Source organism: Coturnix japonica, chromosome 2 (genome assembly GCF_001577835.2).
Source record: "Coturnix japonica isolate 7356 chromosome 2, Coturnix japonica 2.1, whole genome shotgun sequence".
NCBI classification, from domain to species: Eukaryota; Metazoa; Chordata; class Aves; order Galliformes; family Phasianidae; genus Coturnix; species Coturnix japonica.
Genome location: NC_029517.1, coordinates 123,500,884 through 123,528,477, shown reverse-complemented (window position 1 = coordinate 123,528,477; position 27,594 = coordinate 123,500,884). Strand labels below are relative to the sequence as shown.

Genomic DNA, 27,594 nt, shown 5'->3' with positions numbered 1-27,594 from the left:
CCCATCCAGCGGAGCTGGGAGTGCGGAGCTCGCGGAGCTCCCGGACCCTCCGACCGCACGCTCTCCCGCACGGAGTCGCGCTCCGCGGGCGGTGCCGCCAGGTGCGCCCGCCCAGGCACGGCCCCGGGGGGGCGGCCGCGGCACCTCGCCCCACCCCGCCGCGCCGGGAGCTCACCGCCCCCGGCTGAAGTCCGGTACCGCCGCTCCGTGCCGTGCCGGGGGTGCCGTCACTCGGCGCTTCCAGCATGCTCCTAAGATGGCGGTAGCGGCGGCGGGCGGCGGCGGCGGGGGCGGCCGGGCGCAGCGCAGCGGCTGGCTGGAAGTTTTGGTGCGGGAGCGCTGGCACAAAGTGCTGGCCAACTTGGGCGGCGAGGCGCTGGTGCTGAGCGGAGAGGAGCGCCCCGACGGCGCGGCCCACAACGGGCTGGGAAGCGATGGGGCGGCGTGCCGCGGAGCCGAGGGCGGCGGCGGGGGCTCGGCGGTGCGCACCGCCTTCACCGACCCCCCCGAGCAGGTGCCCGAAGCCGTCTCCAACAAGAAGCGCTGCGTGAAGGTGCTGAAGCAGGAGCTGGGCGGGTTGGGCATCAGCATCAAGGGAGGCAAGGAGAACAAGATGCCCATCCTCATCAGCAAGATCTTCAAGGGGCTGGCGGCCGACCAGACCCAGGCCCTCTACGTGGGCGATGCCATCCTGGCCGTCAACGGCACCGACCTGCGGGATGCCACCCACGACGAGGCGGTGCAGGCACTCAAGCGGGCCGGCAAGGAGGTGCTGCTGGAAGGTACGGGGCTGCCGGCGGAGGGGGGTGCGGGACCGCTCCGTGCGCCTCGCTCCGGTCGCCCTTTCGGTAGGGAACCCCGACGGCGCGGGGACGGAGCCTCACGGATGGCACCGCGCGGCTGTCGGGGCTCCGCAGAGCGGCCAGAGTCGGGGCTCTGCCGTCCGATGCGCGACCAAACTGCGGAGCCCCGACAGTCGGCGGCTGAACCGGGCCTTGGCGGGGGGAGTGGGCTCTGAGGAAGCTGTTGGTACCTCCTGACACAGAAACCATCCCCACAAATGTTTTGTGTCTGGGAATGACTGAGTTTGGTAAGAAGCAGCTTTAGAAACGGAGTCTGGAGCATGGTGTGTATATGTGTTGTATGGGAGTTGTCCATGAAACAACTGTTGGCAAGGGCTGAGCAGAGGCAGAATAACTCCCCAGGACACCATGCTCATAAGGAGGGAGGCAATCATGGACGTGCAGTCCTTGTGTTCTTCCCGGGATTTGTGTGGTTGCTGGACCTGAGAGAATGAACAGCTTGAGCAGTGCCCTTGGCATATGTTTGATAAAGTGATTGCACCTTAGCCCAGAAGTTCATTTAACCAGAGGTCATTGGCATTTTTAGTGTGCTACTGTGCCATCCCCATGCCTTCCTCCAAGCCCTGGGTGCCCCTACCTTGGTATCCCAGCAGCGCATTAGGTAACCTTCAAACACAGTTCTTCACATGTCTCTTTTATGTTCTAAGAAGCAGAGGAAGTGCTGCTGCCAGTTCAGGGATACACATGAGCATCAGCTGCAAACAACTGACTGTGGCACAAAGTTATGGGAAAAGCTTTAAGAAGTGGTTCTGTGCAGTAAAGGTGGGGGAGGTGAGAAAATTTAATCTGTGGTTTTGGCTGCTGAGAAACTGCTCAGTGCCATCCACACTGCAGTGAAACCTGTGCGGGGATTGCTGTGAGGCTTTAACAAGCTGAGGGCCACCACGTGCCCTGTGCTCCCATGACCAAACCATGTCTCCTCCCTGTTAACTGCATGCAAAGATTCCTGTGAAGTCCTAATGTAAACTCACTGAGGTCTGAATGGAGCGGTGATGTCGGAATTGTGCCACTGGTTTGTTTGCACAGTGCGGGGCTCCCGGGGTGCAGGCCAGCAGCAGCTGACCTGTGCTGTGATCTAATGAGGAGCGCACAGCACGCTGCCTGTGGAAACAGCACCTGACTGTGCTGCTGCTGCATAAGCCTGCTAAAAAACTCTGAGTTGTTCCTGGTAGGAGCACACTTGAAGCTGTTTGAGCAGGGACGACTCCTCTTTGCTCCATTGGCCTCTGCAGCTGTTTTCTTGCATTTCTTTGCTCCGTGGAGGTGTAGGCTGATGTGCTTCAGTGCTTGTTCCCGCAGTGGAATTTGTAAGTTGTAAACTGAGAGTCTCTTTCAGTAGTCCTCCCTTTAGATGTTTAAAATACTCCAGTGCTGAAAGCAGTATTTGTCTTGGTTTTCTTCTGCAGTTTTAGCAGAATATCTAAATACAGGATTGTCTCCGGCGTGTCCCCAGGAGGTGCTGCTCTGTGCAGCTAGGGTTGGACTCAGTGATCTGTAGGGGTCCCTTCCAATTTAGGATTCTGTGAACCTCTGCTTGAGTGGCTTGTGTAAGCCAAGGATTCAGTTTCCCACTTCAGAGACCTTTCTCCAGTAGCACAGCCTAAAATGGTCTTTTTACTATAAAGGGAAGGAATAGCCAGAAGATTTTTTCCCCTTTGAAGTACGGGAGGGAAGAGCGTTGCTTTTCCTCACCTCCCAGACAAGAGGAACGTGCTGCTTCCCGACTTCTTGGAAAGCTGTGCATTACAAGGAGCACCCTGAGCTGGGGTGAATCCCTGCACAGTTCCTCTCTGGGCTGTTGCTCTGGTTAGCAGGGCACTGCCATTGTGTATTACCAAAATATAACATGCATGTTTTCAAGGAGATTCAGAGGCTTGTGTCTCACAGAGCAGAAAAGCTGACTTGGGCTTAAAGAATTTGAAAAGGCACCATGAGGTGCTACACATGAGGGACAGATGTTAGGGTGTGAGGGGGAGATTGCAGTGTTACCCAAGGTGTTGTGATCTCCAGGAAAGGGTTTATGGGTTTTGTGCATGCTGAAGTGGTCAGCTCTGAGGCTGTGGCTCAGCGCACCCGACGTCATGGCTTTGCATCCTTCTAAAACTGCTTGCTCAGTGAAACGAGGTATTTACCAGCTCAGCACTAAACTGTCCTCTCTCTTGCATTCCTGGGGTGGGGGGGAGGTTACAGGAGCAGAAATCCCTCAGCAGTCCCTCGGGGGAGAGGCAGGGCTGGCACTGGGCTAGGTGATAGGGCAGTGCTTGGTGACAATATGCGTGTCCCTTTTGTGGCATTGTCCTTCTTACTGGTGTGGCTGAGGTGTCTTGCAGGCAGGTAGGACTTGGTAAGCGGAAGGGTAATAATGCAGGAGGCAGCACGGCCTCAGGAGTTGCTGGGAGGCAGAAGGTTCAAGAGGTGATGAGGATGGACTTCTGCTCTAAGAAACACTGCTTTCTCCTCATCTGCAGGGATGGACCTCTTCTACCCCCAGGGTTTAATTTCCTGCTGGCCTCCCAGAACAGCCCAAGTTCAGAGTGGAGACAGGGCAGCTCATGCAGCCCCAGCTGTGATTTTGGATGTTCAGTCTGTGAGAGATGTTTGTAGCATTCGGGAGCATAAAGAATTTTTCTACATGAGAGACCAAGCAGCCTTCTTGTATGCTGGATGTTGTTTGCAGGCATGGAAGGCAGCTTAAATTATCACAGCAGCTCCTGTTTGAACATATGATTTCCCTACGGTTCTGTTAAATTGGGTCTTCTTAAATAAGCACTTTGGAAAATCAAGCATCCCCTCTTATGCCGTATGAAGCATGTTACACTCAAGTGAGTCTCAAGGTGCAAAAGGTGTTTCTTTTTTATCAAAGCATCCTAGATGAGAGCAGTCCCTTGGCATGCTCAGGAACCAGGCAGGTTGTGCTTTACTTATATTCTCTATGTGTTTTGTGGAAAAAAGTTATATATATATATATATATATATATATATATATATAAATCAGTGAACCTGTGCTAATGTCAGACAGGATCCCCTTGGCCTTCATGATGTATTTGGATGTGGAGGAAAAAAGATGTTTTATTTTTGCTAGGTGGCTTCAGGATATACTTTGTAAGTAGAATCACTTCCAAACTCATTGAAAGCATTCAGACAGGGTTTTGATGGTGGTGGTGGCAGGTATGCAGCAGGAGAAGGAGCATCTTACTGATGTTGCAAAGCTTTTCACTGGTTTTAAGCAATTCTCAATTAAACAAGTATAATCACAAGGTAGTGGCTACAGCTCCCTTGAGATGAGGCTCTTGCAGCCTCTATTGGTTTGCAGAAATCTCCCACAGAGCCGCAGCCACCAGTGTACTGAGTTCCAGCATATGGGCAGTAGACCATAGTTACTTTTTACAACCCTTTGGGAGGAAATCCACAGCTTTAAAGCAGAACAGGCGTGGTGTGCTCTGCACTGCAGTAACACGTGCTGTTTTCCAAGCAGTATTTCTGTAAGAATTGTAGCAGTTCTCCCCTTTGGAAATGTTTTGTGGTTGATAAAAAGTGATTCCAATAGCCTGAATGACTTGTGTGTTGACAAAGTGCAAAGTAGGCATGGGCGGCATGTTAGTTGTGTTTGTCTATCTATATTTTCATGCTTCTTTCAGTGAAGTACCGGCAGCAGGAGATTTAGGGGAGCTAAAACACATCATTTATCCAAGAAAATGTGTCCCTTGCAAGTACAGAGGGAAAATGAGGTGCAGGACGCTTAGCAAGTGCCCACCTCACACAACTGCTCACCACAATCACGGCTGTAAATCTCAATGACTGCAAATCGTATGCATAGTTACTCCTTACAGTTCCAGTAAATGTATGGAGAAAACTCTTTTTTTTTTTTTTTTTTTTTTTTTTTAATGTTGTTGTTGTTCCAGCAAAGATGCAGTTAGGGAAATGCTTTGCACTTAGAGGCCATATCATATTTCATAGACCATGTAGTTGCCCTCGGCATGCATCTGCTTGAAAGTGAAATTGAAAGGTAAAGGAGAAGGTAATCTCATTCTCAACAATAGCTGATCTGAGCAGTCTCTGCAAATCTCAGTTTGGATTGCTTTGGCTGCCTGCAGCCGATGGGGAAGCTTGAGTGGGAGCACTCGATGTGTCTTCCATTGATTAGATTAGATTACAGGCTAATTTAGCAGTCCAGACACTCTGTATCACCTTTCACAGATAAGAATCAGTACATCCTCTTTGCAGTAAATCTGCTTCAAGCCCTCTTTCTCTGTTACTGTAAAGAAAATAAGGCAGCTGTGGATTTATTTGGGCTGGGGGCAAGGTTCTCCCACACCCAGCATCTTGGGAATAAGTCTTTTTTAGAGCTTAGGACTGTTTCCTTTAAGGTTGCTCGGAAGATTAAATACATCTGGGGATTCGGGATTCAATTGCACATACAGAGCCCAGGTACCTGTTAAGCACTGTAAGGAAAAAAAGAAGCCAAAAACAGGTTCTAAAATCCTAGCAGTAATATCTCTGTGGAAAATTAAACTGAAAACTTTGTCTTCTGTAAAGAATCTTTACACCATTGGACAGAATGAAATTAAAAGGTGAAAGCTTTCACTATAGTTAATGGAAGAATGTTTGCTCCTTAATATTGCCGTGGTACAATTTTTGCTGGAGGTCATTCCCAGCTTCCCAGAAGCATAGGTAATGGTGGGTTACCATGAATAGTGCTGTTCTCGTCCCTGTCCAAACACATGTGGATGGGAAGCACCCACTCCACATGCATTCCCATAATTCAAACTAGAATTTGCCTTTGGGACAGCCCAATGGAGGCTCCATTGCTGTGCAGTTTTACATGGCGTACTTTGTAGCATGATGACAAGTGCTGATCCCAACAGGCTGGTAGTTTTTCAGACACAGGTTTGGAATATATATATATGTATATATATATATATATATATATGCATATTTTAATTTATTAATCTTACTGTTTTAAAACCCATGGTGTGAAGCATCTCCTATAACTTATCTGTAAATTGGATTTTAATTATAACATTGATTTGTGTGTGTCAGAGTTCATAACCACTGGGGAGTTTATCTATTCTGTATCTGTTCCAGTGGTCACTTACTTCCGTGATGTAAGAACAGGTTATTTCCATTCAATTCTTCTAATTTAGATTTCTGATCATAGGATTATTTTGCACTTTATTCTGCAAAATTATGTTTCCATGGCTACTTGTTAGAATGGTACAGCTACTTCAGTAGAAGGGAAATTGGAGGAAACACTAGTTCAAGAGAGCAATAGTATATGTAAATGAAGAAAATGATGTGGGAACAAAGGTGTCCGGGTTATGTACAGGATACTGGCTTTTTAAGTCTGAAATAGTTCTTCAGGCCTTTCAGAAAAATAGGTGGTGAAGAATGCATGGTAGCTGTGATTTATGGGGACATAGAAAGTCTTTAAATTAGATTATCATTTTACAGGCTGCAAAAGGGTTTGTGAGTAGCCTACTTAACACTGTGGTGCTGGCCTGGATATGGTGGGTGGAGATGAGTTAGATTCATCTCTAACCACCTCCCAACCTCCCTGTTACTCTCAACACAGCAGCTTTAGCTGGTGTGAAATGAGCTTTGCTCTTTTTGCTTGGTTTTGTTACCACTCCAAACTTTGAACTGTGCCGAACAGAAAGAAATCCTGCTGTCAGCATAAGCTGTGTCTGGGCAAAGGGTCTTTACCAGTACATCTGTTTTTAACAGCAACTGGAGAAACACAGAGTTGTGGTGGATTGGATACAGCTAGCGTAACAGGAATAAGCTGCCTGTTTTGTAGGGATGGGAAGAAATGCCAGGGAGTGGCAGGGTTCAGGATGTTCCTTGAGGAGCATCACTACAAGATGACATGCAAACATGTTAGCAGTGATGTTTCATTTGGGCTAGGGAGGCTTGTGAGAAACTACAAGAGATGTAGAGACTGGAAAGTGCTGCATGTCACGTGCTGCATGTTGGAAGTGGTGTGTCAGCCTTCTTCATAGAATCACAGACCCATAGAATGGGTTGAAAGGGACCTCAAAGCTCATCCAGTTTCAATCCTCCTGCGATGTGCAGGGTTGCCAACCACCAGACCAGGCTGCCCAGAGCCACATCCTGCCTGGCCTTGAATGCCTCCAGGGATGGGGCATCCACAACCTCCTTGGGTAACCTGTTCCAGTGTGTCACCACATGCTCTTAAATAGATTGCTGTCAGTTACTGTTTTGCAGGATCAAGAAAACTGTTCTATGAGGCTTGGTCTCCCTGCTTTAAAGTTAGATAACACATCTCTTGGCCTCTGTGCTGGGCACTTTTTTTAAGAAGGTGAATTCACTGCAATTACAGCCATCCAGCATCCTACGAAGTCTGAGAGTCCTGCAGCGCTGAGTAATGAAGTACAGCACAAAAGTCTGCTTGCAGGAGCAGTTGGGAAAGGATGGAGTAGGTCTGTGCACCATCCACTCAGCTACCAAAGTGTACTTTCCCCCAGAGCATAAGTTATCAAACTTGCTTACAAAAAGGTTTAATCAACTGTGAATAATCCTTTCAATACCTTCACTGCTAGCTGCTGCCTTGCTGTTGGGTTAGGTTTGCTCCTTCATCTAAATTAAATTGAGGGACATAATTTCTGAATAACTATTTGGCAGACGTGAATTTCTGACTGCTGCTACTGTACACTTCTGTTGTGGTCTGGCTTTAATTTTGTCTGTCTAGAACATGAACCGCTGAACTGGTTATGGCTCTCACTGTGCGCATGCTAAGGGCACAACTCAGTAGGTCACTGCCAAAGTAGCACATCTGTATTGTAGCAATTGGGGGAAAATGGAGTTCCTAATTGTAAGGAAATGAGCCAGAACGGTAGATGTGGAGAAACTGTCTCTGATTAGAAATGATTAACATACGGCACACTCCTTCTGAAAATGTTATGCAGTTTTTTTGCTGAAAAGCTGGAAGTCATGCTTGTTGGCACAGCTCTAAAAGTCATTGAAAATACGGCTTCAGCGATGTTTATTTCCTCACTGTTCAGGGATGTTTTGGTTAAGAACTTCGGATGCAGTCGAGGAGTAGATCTGCTCCAGACATCACACACGTGAGTAATGTACGTGTGGAAAGCTTCTGTTCATTTTAACGGCATAAATTAGGAAAAATTAGTGAAATTAGTGCTATGGCATTAAGTATCTGAGAGGCAGGATCCTTTTTCCCAGTGTCAGAAAGTTACAAACGTGTATTTACATAAATCATGAAAACAAATTTAAAAAAAAAAAAACAAAAAAAAACCCAAAACCCAGTATTGGTATATACATCCCCTTCTAGCAAAATAGGCACAACTTGGCTGATTTCTTCCAATAGAATTATACGACCTCCTGTGACTGCTTGTTGGCGTCCTGTACTCTTACAGGGAAGTACAGCCATTAGTTACACTTTATGCTGTTTGCCATAGGCAAATTTTGACAGTGTAATAACAATTCTGGCTTTTAACATTATCGAGTAGCTGTGAGAGAGTATTGAAAGATATACCATAGAAACAGTGTATCTCCACTGCTGTCTGACAACAGTTATTTCAGTAATATCTGTTTCCAGGATGACTTACTGTTCTGACATTGTTTTTGCTCAAGTTCTGCAAGGGGAGAAAGAGACAGCTGCATGAACGTAAAGATGCTGGAGTGTTTTAGTGTTATCCAGAGTGTGGCTTATGAGGTTGCTTATAAGCTAATAGTTTTAGCTCAGACATTAAGAGTTTATCTGTTTATCCCAGAGTTTAAGATTTAGTCAGTTCAAAACTGCCTGGCAGGAGGGCTGAGCCCTCGGTGAAGCTGGCAGGAAGATGGCAGACAACGCGAATGGCCCTCCTAGCAGCTTCCTGTTGGTCTTGCTCTTGCTGGGCAGGTGCTGGCAGGAGCCAGCAGGAGCCTTCTGTCACTGACTTGAAGCCAAAGGAGGGATTTAATTATTGGATGTTCAGGAGTGTTTTCCAGGAATGAGATAAGTAGGATTTGCCTTCAGTGCTTGCTGCTTAAATTATTATTATTATTTTTTTTTTAATTTTCCCTCTATACCTTTACAGTTTGTTGGGGATGCTTTAGACATAAAAAGGAGGATTTCTAACTTAGCATTATTTGCTAAAGAGCGTAGTATCTCTCTGCCCCTTTTGGCCTCTTTGTCCTGTCTTAGGCAGCGGAAGAATATCCTGTTGCATGACATCCATCAGCAATGCATGGCTGGGATAGAGGTGTCTTAACAGAAACATCAGGATTCTTGTAGGAATTCTTGTTGGCACTGGAACAGGCTCCCAAGGGCAGTGGTCACACCCTCAAGCTGATGGAGTTCAGGAAGTGTTTGGACACTGCCTTTAGTCATTGATCTAATTTTTAAATACTCATGTATAAACTCAAGGAATTAGACTCAGTGATGCTTGTGGGTTGCTTCCAACTTGGACCATTCTATGGTTCTGTGATCATGTGATTGTATGCAATTGTGGCCAGTGTGGCTGTACCCTCTTTAGGCTGACAAGGTTTTGCAGTGGCTGGAAGAGGTGATGTTATCTCTATGGTGTGAGGATGGCATGGCAGGCTGTCCTGATTCTGTGCTGCATGTAGTGCACCATTGGAAAGTGTCTTTCATAGCAAGAGACATGGATGCTTGCAAGATTCATTGAACAAACTGAAAAAGATATAGTTAATGAAAGGGAAAGGATGCGAGCGTCAAGCTGGAAAGAATCAGATGATGACAGCAAGCTCTTTGTGAAAAGCTCCAGGTGTTATTACTATGATTTGCCTAAATTACGCCCATTTAGAAATTAGATACTGCTAAACAACCTGTCAAAGTATTCATGTAGCACAAATTCTTCAGACAGCTGAGAAAGTCCTGAGCAAGCTGGTGGGGAGAGACAGGAGCAGCACAGAAATCTTCCAACAAACCTCTTGATGCTACAGATGCTGCCTCTGCTGATCCCAGGGTGTTTGGTGCCCTTCTCTTCTCAGCAGTAGCTGTCAGGTTGCAAGCTGCTGCCAAGATGCTTATAGACAGGGCTCTTGTCTAGTCTTGGGAAGGAAATCTGTATTCCTGCCTTAATAAAGGTTAAAAAAGCTTAGAGTAACTTCAGTCTTTATATTTGTGGAATGCTGGATAAGTGTCCAGCCAAAAAGGCAATAAAAGAAAACAGTGTTTTAATTCAGGAAGAGTGCAAGTGAAAGCAGCTAGTTTTAAGAAGTTCCCATTCAATTCAGTGAGCGGCTGTCTGTATAAATAAACCAGACGTATGTGATCTACGAGGGCAGGTCATAAAGAAAACATTGCAGTAACAAACTGGTGGAATTTCCACTTAATGCATTAAAATCAACCCTGAAAGGCTCCATTAAAGAAAGCCATAAATTGAGGTTTTGAGAGATGGCTTATAAAATATCCCTGGAACTGAAAATGATCCTCCATCAGTTTTATGTTTTCCTTTCACTGTGCTATATCTATTTTAATAAACATGTGGGATAGAGTAGTAAAAGAGCAGCACTTTGTCTGTGAAGCCTTGAGAAAATAAATAGTGTGTCTAGGCATATTATAAATTTCACCCTATAAAAATAAACTTAAATTGATTTTGGGATTTGCTTGTGTAAGGACTGCTTTGGTAGGACCACACTTTGTTGATCTTATTTTATATATATTGAAGTTTTCTGCTGGGCATACATTGAAATGTTAGTGTTAAATATGTTAGCTTTCATTCAGGTGCTGCCAGAGCTTTCTGTGTGTGTGCATAAATAGTATTAAAACCTTAGAAGGGTTTCGAGGTTCACTCTCTTAAAAAAGTGTTGAGGAACAAATAACTTTTCATTTCTGAGGGACAGAAGGGAGGGTTGTCTTGAAAAGAATACACTGGTTTCTGCAGGAGTCTATATGATGGTTTGACTTGAAATGGCATTTTATATTTAAAAAGAAAACGATTTGCTTCAAAAGGTTAACGTGGACTTGTTATTAAAAACTTTTCAAACTAGAACTTTCTGAGTGCAGTAGCAGAAAATTACCGGTGTATATTCTCCTCCTGGAAAATCTCTGCAACCATGTCATGTTTATCAAAAGGAAATTTTCATGACTAAAAATTTTGACTGACTCAGTGCAGTATTTAGATACGCTGTTCTCCTAACTCACTTTGTTCTTTTTCTATCAATACACACACTGTAGAAAGTGGATAAGGCTTTATATTTGGTACAAGCCAAGACAGGTAGTCTTCTAGTGGAGAAGTCACCAGTGATGTATTACACAAATTCCTGTAATGCATTTATGTTTGATCTTTTCAATTACTCATAGTTATGGGGTTGTGCTGCTTTATTTCTGTGAAGCTCATGGTAGAAACCTTGAATACAGAGGGAAATGAAGAAAAAGAAACCTTTCAAGTCTCTAAAATGTGCCTTAAATAGATATTCCAGATGTAACTTTAATAATATCTTAATGCAACTGTAAATTAAATTAGACTTTCACTGCAGGTACACCGCCTTTTTAGCTCTTGTTCTGCTGAAGAAAGTGTGGAGCTGCATATGAATGCGTGTATGAATGAATCAAGAAGTGTTAATGAGAACTTAAAGGATGAGAAATGAATTCTGTGGGGGAATTCGAGATGCATTATTCTGTTTATTTACTCTTTGTGTTGTTTTTGTTTGTTTGCCTGTTACTGGTTAAAGAATGCTTTTAAATGTAGCTGTTTAGCTCCAGAGCTGACCTAGGCAGAGCTATTAGCTCAATCACCAGTACTGAGTGGGCACAAGCTGTAATTGTACATACACATGCAGTGTATACCATGAGTGTGCTTGCATGCTATACGTGCATTTGTTCATATGCAGTGCAGAATTTGTTTCTTATTAATGCTATGCAGATTAACTTAATTGTTCTATGAGAAAATAAATTTGTCTTGACTATAAATATGCTTTCTGTGTAGCTAAAAGAGGTGCTTGCAAGTGGTTTGGGTGAGGCCATGTGCAATGGTGTGGCCTTCCCAGTGCGCTCGATCCACACTGCCCCTCCACCACCTGTCCAGCTGCTTCTTCCTCCCACCCCACTCCACAAAACCCAATGAATAAAGGTGTTGTGAAACAGACTCGGCAGTCACAGTCACTTTGTGTTATAATAGTTCATTAAACAATACTCTGGGATGCAGTGTGCATCAAGACTTGAACCTTTCTGTCCATCTTCTCCCTGTCCCTACATCATAATGCTGATTTTTCTGGGCATCATTCACCTTTTTTCTGTCTTCCAATGGCATCATTTAGGATATGAGGCAGCAGCTGTAAAAGTTTGATGCTTATCAGCCTGATTATGCAGGAAAATCTGCAGTTGTAGCTGGACTAGTAATTGCATAAAGAAAATGTTAGCTTGCTGGCTGCTCGGTGTACCTGAACACTGGCAGATTCCTGCTGGGCTGAGGGCTGTGTCCAGGCAGGTTCCTGATGGCCTGGCGGGCAGCCAGGTTTGATGATTTTCTTTATCTCAGAAGATATGCAAAATTGCAACTGCAGTTTAAAGAGTGATTGAAAGGTGACAGAAGTGGTAATGTAACTGACACCACGTAAACTACAGCATGCTGTGTTTTGTGTCTGAGGTCTTGAGAGTGTGGGTTAGCTCAGGAGATCTCCACGCCTGGAAATGCACGTCTGTGCACCATGGCTGCAGTGTGTCCCTCTCTCTCTTTACCCCCAATCTCATTACCGCTTTGATTCAGATGACCTTTGCAAAGACTAAATGTCTGAACTGTTTTCACTGGAGATAGGATTGGGTAAGGCTAGGCAAGAGGAGGACCCATGGTTCTATATTCCCGTTACTGTGGGCATGAGAGTGCTGATTAAGCCAAATAAAGCTGTTGCTGTTGAGCCTGTGAAAGTTCAAGGTGAAAAGAAGAAGTGTGAACATTTTTATTAGCATTCCTTCTTCTGAACATATGCCACACCAAAACAAGCAAGTAAATGGTACAGTAGCCAAAGAGAGAAGTACTGTTCTGCAGATCGTAGCATTTTCCACTGGAAAAAATGTAGGCCTGCTTAATTTCTTTTTAAAGAGTGGTAGTGTCAAATATAGCAATTAAACTCCAGTTTATACATTTGAGATTTGGATGAGCACTTCATGTAAGTGCTCTCAAAGCACGACGTATAAAAATGATTATGCTTTATATGGGCAGTTACTGGGGAGATGGGATGTCTCATGCATTTTCCCCATTTTTTCCCCCTTCGGCTCCATCCTGCACAGTGGCTGGAGCCAGGCAGGAGGCCCACAGCCAAGTCTGCAACAGAGTGGGCTTTGTGTCCCGAGCACAAACACCCCTCTTCTTTCCAAGGGAATGGGCAAAAGGGGGTCTGACCCAGAACCACCGGCTGTTTGTGGCTTGTCTGTCAGCGAGTGCAAGACAAGTGCCTTCTCTGTGTCAGTGCTAAAACCAGCCATCCTGCAGGCAGTTGAACAGTTGAGCTTTATTTGACCAAGTTTAACATCGGCCATAGAGGATTTCAGCTGCATCACAGGACTGCTCAAGGAGCTTCACATGCTGGTTTTCCATTCTTGTTCTTAATTCACAATTTTTACCAAGCATGGTGTATTTTGTAGCATTTCCTATCTTCAGCAATAGAGAATCAAGAAGTTTTGGGGCTTTTGCAGTATTGCTGGTGTGGCTTGTTATACCTTTACCTGAATTCCTCATGAGAAGAGGAGAGGACATTCATAAGCCATTGCCATTCAGAGCACTGGTCAGCAGCTCTGCGTCACCTGGCACTGCCTGTCCTCACCCTTCAGCCTGGTACCAGCTACCAAGATTAGCTGGCCTTAAGCTATCTGTAACAAAGCATGCAGTGTTTCTATTGCTAGTCCACTCTTCGTTCAAAGCCCATTCTTTTTGTTCTCCTCTAATTCACTTGTTGGAGAGTGTTCCTTTGCTGCTTCTCTCTGCTTGTGGGCTGGGCTTCGGAAAATAAAGCCAGGTAAGACCTCTTTTGAGGCCTGGTTAGATGTCATGTTGGCTTCTGGGTCATAGTTTTTGACTTCCATGCTGTAGAGGGGAAAACAGAGTGGAAATACGCTCATAAAATGGTGAGGTACAAAGTCCCAATGTGTTCTTTTTTAAGTTCTTGAGTAACTTTGCAACATGCTAACAGGGAGTGTACTTTAACAGGGAGGAAAAGCTAGAGGCTATACAAAATGAAATTTTAATCTAGGCTTCCGTCAAGCTGTAAAAAGGCATTTGACTTCATTTTGAGGGATTATATGCAAGATGTGGGCTTTTTTCTTAAAGAAGCATCGTCAAACTGATTTGGGATTTTGGTTGAAAGAAGATATATATATATATATATATATATAACAATATATATATATTCCTTTTTAAAAGAAATATATCCTTTTTAAAGAAATATATATATTATATATATAATATAAGAGATGCCGCTCTGCCTCCTCACCAGCTACAGGGAGACTGGATGGGCTGCCAGTGTCATCTTGTAGGTGATTAATGTCAGACGACACAGATCTCTGTAATGTTTTTGAAGCTTTTTTCTTTGTAACTTGTTCTTTATTTCTCAGTTCTCACTTGGTTACATCTCTAGGCTGGAATTTTGAAGGAATCAAAGAATTGGTGCAGAGCGGAATGTGGCCTCCAGAGCAAAAAATGCTGTGTATCTTTGCTGAAAGTACTATAGAGAGGCATATGTTCTGTTGGAGAATATTAGCGTGTAATTGCGTTCTGTGTTGGTCTTGGCCAAAATGCTTGCATAAGAATAGCCCATCCCTGTGGTGCAGTGCACATCTTCATAGCTGCCCTAATTTCACTGCATGAAATGCCATGCCAGAAGCAGATTTTTTTTACATGATGTGGGCTAATGGAATGCTCCAAAAAAGATGTCATCTCTAGTGCTTGTTGTTTTTGTCAGAGTTGGAGCTTGCAGAGCAGACTCACAAGCTGGTAAAAGGGAGCAGAGGACTCCAGCACAAGGCAGAAGTGCTGAGGCTGGAGGAGGAATGCAGGGAGATGAGCTGTCTTCAGCGATGAAACCATGAAAGTCCAGCTTGAGCTGAGAGGGACTTTCCTGCCCTCCTCCTGGCCTTGGTGGCTCATTCCTGCCCCCACTGCTCAGCTTTGACAATTGCTCTTTCTGGGCCAGGTCTCCAGGCTGGTCTGCATGCATGGCAACAGCGTCAGGGAAAGCTTGAGTCACTTCAGGTCCTTTTTAGAGGACAACTCGTGTTCCACGTCTGTGTAAAGCTATTGTGAAATTGCACTCATCATACTGAGGCTTGTCTTGTCATTGCCAACATGTAATGAACGAAATCTGGGCCCAGAAAAATCAACTTCAGACACTTGGTAATGGAGCTGGGCCAGTATCTCTCTTAGTATTGCAATTTGGTGCTACTGTTAAATACACCCCCTCGCCCCTCCCCCCCCCCTTTTTTTTTTTTTTTTGAAGATGCTATACTTCTATGTGATGGTCTCAAATTTCCAGTGTTAACTGTGTCACCTGCAAGTTAAAGTGTGCTTCTCATCTGCTTTGTATTTTGCATATAACCTCTTTTATATAATTGTGTATTGCTTCAAAAAGGATTGATATAAGTCTTTCATATAGGATGTGTCCTGGATTGTGTATGGGAGTGGGAAATGCTGCAGAGGTTAAAATTGTCTATCCTGAGCACAGGTTGGGTTGATTTGCCAGCAGAAGACGTGATGTTTCAGTTGAAGAGAAAGACAAAAGACAGAAGACTGGATCCCCAGCTACCCTGGACAAGAAAATGGGCAGACGAGTTTGTGCCCAGGAGCAAAGCATTGATGTGCTTGAGACAGGAACTGGCATGTTGAAGTGCTGATGCTGATCTGGATTAAGGGAGAAGGGGATCTGAAGTGCAGCAACTTGTGTACACCTTGCTCAAGGAATAAATGCATTTTAAACACAAATGACCGTATATACAAATAATCCCTTAGTTCTTGTGCTTACTATCCATGCATAGACACGTCTTAGAAGCCTTAAGTTCACTATGTTCCTGAGCACGCTAAATTTGGTGTGTACTGAGCAGTGGAAAAGTGAGACTCGTGATTTTTGTGAGGTGTGCATATATCTTGGATCTAGATGACTTGTTTTCTTCTAACCTGGCCAGTTCTTATTTGCTCTGCCTTGAGGCCATTTAATTACACTAACTTTCCTACCTGTTTCACAGAGCAATAGCTATTTGATGAGCTTTCTGTGCTCTGAAACCTTTCCAAATGCTCTAATATATTTTAAGATTTTAAAAAAATATTTTTGTCCCTGTCCTACTAGTACCAATTGTATTCTTTTTATCTGCTTCTTATCTCTTCAGTTGTTTATGACTCTTCCCTTTCTTACTTCTTTTAAGTCACTCCAACCTACATGAGCTAGTTCCTTGCAGCTTAACCATATTTTACTCTTGTCCAACTTATTAATTAATCTCACAGGCCTACCCCAAATACCAGGTGTTTGAATGGGATCTGATATAGAGAGTCAAGCCAACAATAATTTGGAGCTGTTGCACTCTTGTTTGCAGCAGGCCATGCATCCCCAACCTCTCCCTTCCATGAATACCAGAGCTTTTGCAGTCAAGCAGGCAGTTGGTTCATGCAACTGGAAAAAAGTATGTTTTCTTGTTATTTTTATCAGCAGCGTGAAAAAAGTTTCCCTACCTGAGCTTCTCTTTGCGTCCCTTTGCTGGCTCCTGCTCCTCTCATTCTGCTGTGTCAGTCTGTAATCAATTATTGAACAGCACCTGCCTGAGTTAATACAAGGTTGTCCAGTTCGTGTGATCCTTTCTGTTTTCTCTCCTTCAATATAGTGGCAAAAACACAGCCAAGGAGGTGGCAAACTTCCTTCACAGGTAGATCTGGGAGGCTGGACGAGCATTTCTTAAACCTTCTGTATTAACAGAGTTATTAAAACTGCAGACAAGTTGTCTTCAGCCTGCAGTCTGAATGCGTGGCTTGTGATAAGTTGCTGAGCCCATCACTTTGGAGGGAGGAAGCACACTTAGTATTACATTTTGCTGTTGTGTGGGACTTTTTTTCTTTCCCTTTAATTTGAGTATTTTAGCATAGTAACATTTTCAATTCTGGGAAAGTATGAGAAATGGGAACCGTGTGTCTGAAATAGTGACTAACTCTTCAACCTTGGTCATTTAAAACAGAAATGACTAAGCAACCTAGTGTAGGGAACCTGCTTTGGCAGGGGGGTTGGTCTCAATGATCTCTGGAGGTCCCTTCCAACCCCTGTGATTCTGTGAAAGAGCACCAGAACAAGGTACTTTGACTGTGACTGTGGAATGCCTTGCTGGCAACAGCTCGGATGGCATTTCACCACCAGCTCCTGGTCCAGGTGAACTGGTCAAACTGAGACACCTCACGTGTTCCCTTCCACTCTATATTTTTACGGTTTGTGAGAAACGTGCTCAAAAACTTCTCACACATAAGGGGACCGAATTGCATCATCCCCTTTCAGAATGAGAAAACCTTTAGGAACATGTGGATACGGAGCAGGTGAATGGTGGCACTGTGTCACAGTTTACTTTAGTGAGTGATAAAGTGAAAATACTGTGTTTTTCTCCTCTCTTTCCCCTCACTTCTCCTCCCTCTTGTTTAGGGATGCAATGAGATGGTGCTGGTGCATTTGGGAAAGAGTGTGTGATACGGGGCAAAAGCAAGGGACTGCACTGTGTAATTGTGCTTGACAAACTCATAGGAACATTTTTTCCTTTCATTTTCTTTTGCATATGAGTATCAGATCTTTCACACTTTTCCTCTACATGTATTAATGTAACTGCTCTTTCAAGCTCTTTCTCGTACATCCAAGAGTTAGTTTCTCTAGACCTCACAATTACTTGTCATACTTCCTTCTCCCTTTGCCTTAACCTTTTTTTCCCTCCCTCTTCTTTAAAGTATCTCTGGTCTTGATGTATTTGATACAAATCATTGCTTGCCTGAAATTGTACCTTGCAAAGCCAACTGGGCTGACTTGATTCTGTGCACGTTGCTGGAGCAAGAGCAGTTCTCTGGCAAAGCCTTTCTTGATGGAAGCTTTTAGCATTGTTTACAGAAGCTTCCCAATGAGTTTTAATGATGGGGACAAACCCTGGTCATGGCTACACATTTCTGATCTCCTCAAAAAGAATAGAGCTATTGGAAATTCAGAACTTTGGGGAGCAGCAGTTTTGCACAGGGGAGAGAGGAGAGGTTAGTAGACATGAGGAGTCTTCTCTGTCTAATCCAGAGGACCTGCATGATGGTGAAGCAGTTGGACTAACAGCGGTGAGGATGGTGACCTTCTTATCTTCTGGTATTTTGTGCTTGAAAATACCATTCTTAATTTCCATGAAATGCTGAGTTTCACAATTGTTTCCAATTGACACTTAAAATTAGATGAATGGAAATTGCTACTATCCACTGAAGCTTCAAAGGAAGCAGTTATGTTTCAGTAATTAGTTTGGCTGTTTAAATACCTGCAATTCATCCTGTTCTGGTTTGTAGTTAGTAAAGAATCCTTTGCAGATAGCGATAGCCTGAGGGGAACATATCTGCCCTGTAAACACTTTTAGCTGATCAGTAGTACGAATGTGTGCGAGATGTCAGCTTTGCTCAAATGTAGAAGTCAAGAATGCTTTTCTAATGTGTGTTCTCTTAATCTGATGCTTGATCAGAGATTTTGGCTTCACAGACCAAAGTATAGAGAGGGTGAACAGGAAACGCTATAGAAAAAAAAAAAAAAAGGGAACCAGTATATGTTATTTGCAAAATGTATGAGGTCAGTGCCTGCTAAATTTGGTGGTAAGGGTGTGCAGTCTGTACATCCACTGGAATTCAGTAATGAAATGATTCCTTTTGAATTGCAAGGAAGCAAATATTGTGACTCAGTTCAGTGGGATCTTTAATGCGACAAGTACTAACAAACTGTATTTGCTTGAAAAGTGTTTTTTGTTGTGTCTTTAGAAAAAATAAGACTGTAGAACATGAAAAATAATTTTAAAAAAGAGAGTAAATGTCTCGAGTCTCTACCAGGTGTTGTAACTTAATCCAAAGTCTTCTAAATTTAATAAAATAGAAAGGATTTCATAGAATCATTATGGTTGAAAAAGACCTCTGAGGTCATCAAGTCCAACCATCAGCCCATCACCATCATGCTTACTCCCTTTTTTTTCATTGACTTTGGGTTTCTTTTGGTGAAGCTTCAGAAGAAAAAACCATTTGGGCAATTGCAATCTTAACTAGAAATAAGCAAACATAACAATGTCTGGATTTAAATTTTTATGCATGCATTTTGAAAAGTTTTCTGTTTTCATTTGTATGGCAGGGACACAAATAAGTTTTTCACTGGATGGGAAAGGACTTTTTTGCCTCATTTGACGATTGGGATTTTGTGGATTTTTTTCACTTGTGGCCTTCTAATGTACTGTTGGGAATGTGATACTCTAATTCCACAGCATGTATAGTGTTCTAAACTTCTAACGAGAAGATCTCATGATACTCCTTATTTGAGTGGCTTATAAACAGAATTAAGTTTTGAATAGTTGGACTTTAATAATCTTCCTTTATTATTTCAAGAAAAGGTTTATTTTTGTTGTTTTTTTTGGGGGGGGGGGTGGTGGAAGTAGCTCATCTTTATGTGAAGCTTCTAAGGGTGTTGTTATTTCAATTATCTTTACGGTGGCTGAGACAATACTAATTGTGGGACTGGTTTGATTCATTTTCTCAGTACTTTTTCAGAACTTGTAGTAACAAGACGGACCTATGGAAAAATGTTCTGTATTTGAATAGTTTTCAGTGCTGGTGGGAGATGCAAAGTGCCCAGCAGACAGACCAGAGATGTATTTTGTCTTGATCCCGTTATTGTGGAGGTATGAGATTACCTCTAAGAAGGGGAGAATCAAAGAGAAAATTAGTCTAGGTCCTTACTCAGCCAGCCTGTCTCCTATTGAATAATTCATATTTGTCAGTACAGTGTTGCCTCAGGGAAGTTTTTGCACTTGATAAAAATAAAAGCAAACTTCATGGGGGGTACGGGAGTCTGGACAGCATCGCATCAGGGTATGGGAACAGCGTGGGCATTTGGCCTCCTTGCAACATCCTGTTTCCACAAGTTATCACAGCAAGTCTACTCTTTCTTTCCAGCCTTCACTTCCTGAGCTCTCCTCTCCCCATGCCCTTCTGCTGTTAACTCTTGTTCTTCCTGTTTGGCTGGGAAGGAGGGGATTGAGTACCATGTGCCAGGCTGCCATTGGTGCTTCTCCACGTGGAGATGAAGCATGATGAGGTTGGGAGGAAGGAAAAGCTCACTGTGTGAACCCAGAACATGGCAGCTGAGCCAGGAAACCACCAAACTGTAGATCTTTATGGAGAGGGAGGCTTCCTCCAGTGGCTTAGCCTGCTTTAGCATCATGTCCTTAAGGAGGGACAGCAGTTGGTGGACATTCCTGGGAATGCACATAGCTGGCCTGTAAGCTGATATTCAGGGAGAAAAGCATAACAATACTGATAATGTTACAAGGTGATCCTTCCCTTTGTGTCTACTGCATCTGGGTAGTCTAGAGCTAGGCATTATACCCAGCCACGGCTTTTCATCATCACCAAGGACCAGCCACCATTAATTTGTTTGAAGTCATTTCTTAAAGCCAGGAATACCCAAACTATATCTGTGACAAGCATCACGCTCAAGTCTCATGTGACAAGTAAATACCTTATGTGTAAGAAGACTTCTTCCTTTAAGCCTGCTAGCTGATAATGTCACAACATTCTCATAGGTCTCTGGTAGGAGGAACAACGGAAACTCATTGCTTTCTCCATCATACCTATCATCAAACACGTTTTTTTAACACGTTGTAGTACATCTAGTCTCCTGTTATATCTGGAACTCGGTATGCTCTTACAGGACTCCCTTTTATCCTTCTAAGTGCCTTTTTTGTGGTTCCAAATCCTTTTTCAGATGGGGTGGCTGGAGATGCATACAGTCTTGGATTTATGAACATATCATTAGTGTGTTTCTCTATTTGACAGCCCCTGAATGCTAAGCTGATATTCTCAGAACTCTTTCCACTAACATGCTTAGATTTCTTTACTGAATTGTAATAGCTCATGCTAATCTCATCAGTAATCCCTTATGGGACTATCTTGATGGCCATCCAGATTGATTTGAAATAACCTTAAAAGGCTTTTTGTCTGGAATTCGACTGGGAGGCAGATACCATCTCCCTGAAAATCTAGAACATGAAGGGCTTGGGCAGAGAGAGAATAGAAGAACTGAGAGCTCGTGAATGAATTCTGCAGTGAATCTGTCCTCTGAAGAACTGCTGCCAGCTTTGCTTACAAAAGAAATAAAACATTTTTTTTTCACTTAGCCACGGGTAGCTTCAGTGGCCATGGTGAAAGGCACGTGGGAAGGGTTTTAGTAGTTTTCCATGTCATTCTGATTTACTCCTATCTTTAATTTTGCTGCTCAGTTCTTCTGTCTCTTAACAAATCCTTAAATCTTGACACAGACCCATTCCCTGTTGCTGTGGCAGCATATTCGTACCTTAACTGTATTAGGCCACTGTATCTAAATTACAGGGGGAACAAAACTGCCTTTGAATTCATTGGATGCCACAGCATAATTTCACCCTCTGTGTCTGAATGTTGTGGGGGATAGGGATGGAGTTACAGTGATTTGAGGCGAGGTGGAGTCCTTGGGCAGATGGTAGTTATTGGGAACACAGTGTGGCTTTCAGTGCTCTGGCACACAGAGAAGTGGTGGCATCTCCAGCAGCTTCCAGGGATTTTGGTCAGCTATGACAAGCTTAAATATTTAAACTTAATTGTTTGATCTAACTGAAGGGATGTGGGGAGAGCTGCATGGCCAGGAGTCAGAGGAGCAGAGTTGCCTTTGCAGAGGTGAGCTGTCTGTTGAGGCTGGTTGCATGAAGATGGTCTTTGTGTAATCATTTTATTCTTGTAAGTTATTTTCAATGAGCTTTTTTGGAACTCACAGAATTAAAATAAGAATCACCAAAAATGGCATTTTATGCTTTTTGCAGAAGTTTTAAGTAAATTCAGATTTTTGAAGTGATGATGGTTGCTGGCTCAAAATCTGTACATTAATCAGATTAATCAGATGCTGAAAGCATATTATATCTGGGATATCTGCACAATATAAAACCTTTCTTCTCCATTTCTAATTGAATCCTTCATTACCATCCAAAGAATAACTCAAGTCATTAATTAAAGAGAAATGAGACAGTTTTTCCTGTGTTTATCTTCTTACAAGCAGAAACGTACCAGATGTAATGTCACAATAAGTACTTGCATGTCATATAATTTGATAATTCAATTCTCACTGTTAGATAACTTTCTTTAAGTAATAAGTTGAAGGAAAAAAAATGCAAATGGGATACAAACACGATAAACATTTAAATAGAGGCTTCCTGCACGTGGATTTAAATCATGATAAAAATCACAAAGCAGCTTCTACATAAATTAAAATGGTCTGCACCTGTGGAGGGGAGCATTAAGGATACATTAGGAAGTGACTTGGAAAATGCTGGTACTATCAGGCTTGGAACAAGGAGGATTAAATATAAAAGGTCCCCGAGCATCCATGCTTGCTATCAGTGCTGGTTTGCTTTGCAACATTATGATATGCCAGTCACACACTGCAGAGGGGCTTATGGTGGGCAATTTAGTTTTAATATGTAGAAGAGGAGAAGAAAACAGATACCTGGTTTAACAGGGATTCCTTCTGCCTTCACTGAACCAGCAGTCTCTACCCTTCTCCTCAGCCATTTGAATCTGATAATGTTTGCTGTTAAACAAACCACATTATTTGTCAGCAAACTCTCACTGGCTTTGTTGTTTAATGACATCCTTTAGTTAATACATTAGCCCTACAGAGAAACTCACCAGCTTATCTACTGCCTGACTTCTGCCCCTGTTTGGCCTGCCCTATTTGTATTGAGATACAGGCCTGAAAAAACAGTGGAAGTTGGGGTGCTAACATCCAAATATAGGCTGAATTGTCCCATCCTCAAAACATCCATAGTCTAAATAAACAGCAGTGAGGGAGAGGAAAAAGGAATACAGTGTGTGCGTGAGTGAAGCAGCACGTCCCAGCATTCTGTTAGCTCCATCATTATTATTTTTTTTATCCTCATTTTATGGCTTTGCCCTGTAAGTGACAGACTGCAGGAGCTCACATAACAGCCAGCGCTCCAGCTGCGGTTTTAATGGAGCAGGTAAGGCCACAGGTGGTGCAGTGCCTGCAGACCAGGAGGCAGTCACCCTACTCCTTCTCTTCTGTGCACAGCACCTCACAGTCTATCAGGGACTTTGCTGAAGAACTTTACACGATTATAGTGAGTGAATATATTCTTCAGATACATCCTTGAGCACTGAAAAAGGTAAAAACTCACAGCACTGTTGCACTTTGATTTCTTTTCCAGTGGTGTTTGAAATTCAGTTTGTGTCAGTAATAACTGAATCTTTTTATCTGGTGGTTGTTCAGTGAACTTCACAAAATGAACAGCTTGTTTGGTTTCCTTGTAGTTCTCAGTGGATAAATACCTATGTTGGTATTGGTATTGGTACTTATTAATCTATGAAACTTTTCTGGTTGTTTCAGGCTGTTGGGGTGTGAGTTTTGTTTTTTCTTTTCTTCCCTGAGAATTTTACCTACTCTAATTATGGAGGAAAACGAGCATTGAACTCACTTTCAAGAACAGCTACTCTATAGCAATTGAGCTACAACCAGGGCAAATTGAAGTACTGGTTAAATTAGTGAGGATAAGCAAGTGTTTATACTAGAGACTGGAAGGCTAATGCAAAAATAATACCCTGCTGAGCACAGGAGGGGTGTGAGACAGTACCAAAAAAGCAAAGGTTAATCTAAGAAGACTTTAATTAAAATTATGTTCAAATACGCTGTACTGGCATTGAGGCAGCTCAGGAGGCACAGTCGAAGAATAAGAAAGAGGATTTTTTCATTCCACTTTGTGTTTTTCTCTTCTACCAGTTCCCCCCCCCCTTTTTTTTCCCCTTCCCCCCCACCCCCCCTCTCTTTTTTCTTCTTTTTTCCTTTTTTTTTTTAAATTATTTTTTATTATTTTAATTTTTATTATTATTATTTTATTTGCATGGTAAGTATTTGATTCTTGTGCTCCTTTTCCTGTCAAATGCAGGCATACAGCTTTTTTCCATGTCTTTTTTTAACCCGGGAGGCAGCCAGATGTGAGGTTCCTGTTCCAGACCTGTTTGCAGCACATTTGCTGCCTGCATTAGCTCCCTGTTCATAGACTTCTTGCTGGGTTATTCAGAGAACAGAAAATCCCTGTTGTTGAAGCATAACAGGTTATGTAAGGGTTTTGAAAGTACACCCTCTAGCATTTAAAGTCTTTTAAGTTTCTTAAAAAAAAAATTACAGGCTTGCTGAGTTTTCCTGCCGGGGTCTTTTATACACCAAAATTTAGGATCTTTTGTAACATGATGTTCTGGCCTCTCAAAAGGTGAGTAGCAAGCTTTTTCTGCTGCACTGATCAGTGGTTTCGTACAAATAGCAGAGGGCAGTTGTATTACAGGTGCTGGGTAACTTTGACATGAACCTGTGATCAGACTTAGATCTGCAGTGGGTTGACAGATCACAGGCATTTTCGCACTTCTTTATTACGAGATACAGAAATATTTTTAGCCTTTTGCCCATAAAGTTTAGTAGGAAGTTTTCTACCTGGATATAGAATTTAAAATGTAGTTTAATTCTTCCTGCATGTTGTGTTTCCAACTGAGAGGTACAAGCTTAAGAACAGATAGACTACTTTAGTGCCACCTGCCAATAATAATAATAATAATAATAACAATAAAAATAATAATAATAATAATAATGAAGCCCTTCAAAACCACTTTAGTCATTTGATTACCTCCTGTGTATTTAATGTTTTATTCATTTCTTATGCATTGTGTTCCTTGCTCAAGTAGCAGGTGATACTTATATCTTGGCTGCAAATTAAACTGTCTTCAATTCTGGGGACTTCTGTCTCTGTTTAATATACAGACCTAAGAGCTTTCCTATGAGCTGGTGGTAGAGAGCGTCAAACTATGTGTCAAAGGAATCCAAGTCCTGCAGGCTGTGTTTCAGGTCTCATTTCAGAAAGTAGAACCTCATCTGAACAGACTTATTGTATGTACCAGCAATTTAGTGCTAGTAAAATCCACCACTTCTGTCATATCACCTAACAGTAGATGTAGCTCTACCATAACCTTCCTGTACCATGGGGAACTCAACCATTTTAAGATCCCACTGTGAATTTTAAATAAGTTTTAAAACAATGTGTCCCAGATAACATGTTCCTGTTCTCTTACACTCTTGTCATGTGAGCTTGAATTACTCAGTTGGCCTCTTTGTAATGTACTTTGTTTCTTGATGAGGGAAGATTAATCAAGATGACTGTTAACAAAGATTAGTATCATGAGGAATGACCTAGGAGATCTTCAGAATTCATCCACTAAAAGCCAATATTCGACATGTTTTTGGTCCTAAATAGACTTTCTTGTCTTGGTTGCACAAGTTTCAAGGAAACCCTTTGGTATGTCTGTTTACTCAGCAGGTCCTTCTATACTTAAATTTCATCTTAAGAGTGAGGTTGTTAGTGTGTTGGCATTTTCAATTACAGTTTTTTACTGAAACCCTGTAACCAGACTAAGAAATCTATGTTTAGGCAGTGATGCCTGTGTAGGCCAGAGACATCTTGAAGCCATTGTGCTGGTGTAGCTGAAACTCCCTTGATAAAACCAACACTAGGATTTGCAGAAACCAGCTAATGGCTTTCCTGTGGAAAAGGAAGTGTTCTTACCTTTTTGGAGAAAGAGTCTGTGGCCATCACTAAACTGCTGGAGTAACCTGATCAGTCTGAAGTGCTGGATAGAAGGCTTTTGTTTTGGAATTTTGGTTTCACATATGAATTTTCACTTTTGCTTCAGTGTGCAAATAGTGTGACTGAGTCAACTGACCTATTTTAAGATTATTCTAAATGCAGATGTCTGGTCTGACTGTGATTTGTAACAGAGACGAGTGAAAGAAGAAAAAGAAAACAAAAAAAACCCAACCCTGTCGTATGTAACCCAAATGTGCGATACAAGACTTGCATTAAACCTTCCTGATGGGAATGAGGAAAATAAGATTTCTACAGTTGATTTATAGTCTGATACATACAGTTTATACATGAAGTCCTTCTGCTTTGGGAAATGGCTTTTAATGTCGTGTTGTTTATTTTCATCCTTATTGCAATGTAGACAACGTCTTTTAATTTTTTTCAAGAAATAGAGTTGTCAACTGACATAGTCTTGAGATGAAAATATACTTGCGTATTTTACTTAGGTCAGCATTACATAAGAAACTGCCATCAATCTGGAGACCTTCTGATACCTTTTGATATCTAGGAAATACTCCATAAAATACTTGGCTTACAGCCTGGATAATTCAAGAAAACTTTGGAAAATGTTGAGACTAACTGAAACCTTTTTTTAGTCTGTCATGCTCTTGACCAGAGTTTATTTGCTTTCCTGTTAAATATAGCTTTTTTAAAAAAGAAATAGTTCTTCACATGAAAAGAGAAACATCAAGGAGAAATGTAATGACGCAAACAATGCAAAAGTATTTCCTGAGTTATTCCATTGCGTCTGTTAGTTCTTTGCATAATCTTTTCTTCAGAAATCTTATCTAACCAGTCGTATCCAGGCAACATGTTTTGATTCCTTAATCTTGAAAATCCACAGTGTATGAAAATTAAAAATTCCCCAAAATGTGGATTAGTGGTTGGATCTCATACAAATACGTATGAAGAAAATGTTCCTCACAGCACTGACTCTTTCTGGGAAGCCAAGGTTGGAGCAGCTGTCCCACACCCTCAGGTGAAATAGCTGAATTACCTTTGTGAAAAGTGGGACTGACCATTTGCATGTGATCCTTGTTCTTCCTTACCAGTTGTTGGAGATAGTTCTTAGCCAAGTCCTTTTTCTTTTCTTAGATCTAGTTTTTGTGCTGAAAAACTGGGATTTGCAAGCACCTGCAGTTCCTAAGGCATCAAGTTGCCTATCATTGATAGTTTATTAAATTTTGCAAGTTGGAACAAGGGAAATTCCAATTCAATGTAAGGTAGAAAATCTTCAGAATGTGAGGTCAAGCAATGGGACAAGTTGCCCGAAGAGTCTGTATAATCACTGTCCCCAGAGGAATTCAAAGCTTGTCTGGACGAGGTCTTCAGCAGACAGCACTGACTTTGAAGTTGGTGCTACTTTGAGTGTGAGGCTGCACCAGATGACCTTTGGAGATCCCTTCCAGTGTATCCTGTGAGATTTTGTTCAGTGTTTAAAAAAAAAATCTTCTGAATACTGTCTTAGTGAGTCCAGGATAAGGAAGGTAAATGTGGATTCTTTCGATTCACTTATCATTATTACTGTAAAAAGCCAAGCATCCTACTACCAGTCAGAGAAGATGAATCTGAAGAAATGTGTGTGAAACACAAAGAAGGTGGTGATAGGAGAAATTGGTAGAAGACAAAGTTTTGCACTGGGAAATGTTGTCATAGAATATTGTTGCAAATACTGCACATCTTGGAAAAGAAACTCATTATCTTCCTTATGTTTGCAGGTTTTATTCTTTTTTTTTTTTTTCCTTTTTTTTTTTTCTTTTTTTCCTTTTCAAAGTAATATAAGTGTTTTTGTAATTAGTTTCTGAATGTCCAGGCCTTTCTTAAGATCTCTGATTTTTGTAA

General features: G+C 42.4%; 1 protein-coding gene across 1 annotated transcript in view; it reads left to right on the top strand.

The window, feature by feature from the left end:
• The first annotated feature begins 213 nt into the window (after positions 1–213).
• Positions 214–27,594, top strand: part of SNTB1 (syntrophin beta 1) — a 100,836-nt gene continuing 73,455 nt past the window's right edge. The window contains exon 1 of the mRNA XM_015856228.2: positions 214–782. Within this exon, the coding sequence (XP_015711714.1) occupies positions 257–782 (526 nt within the window). The 5' untranslated portion in view covers positions 214–256. The remainder of the gene's footprint in view (positions 783–27,594) is intronic.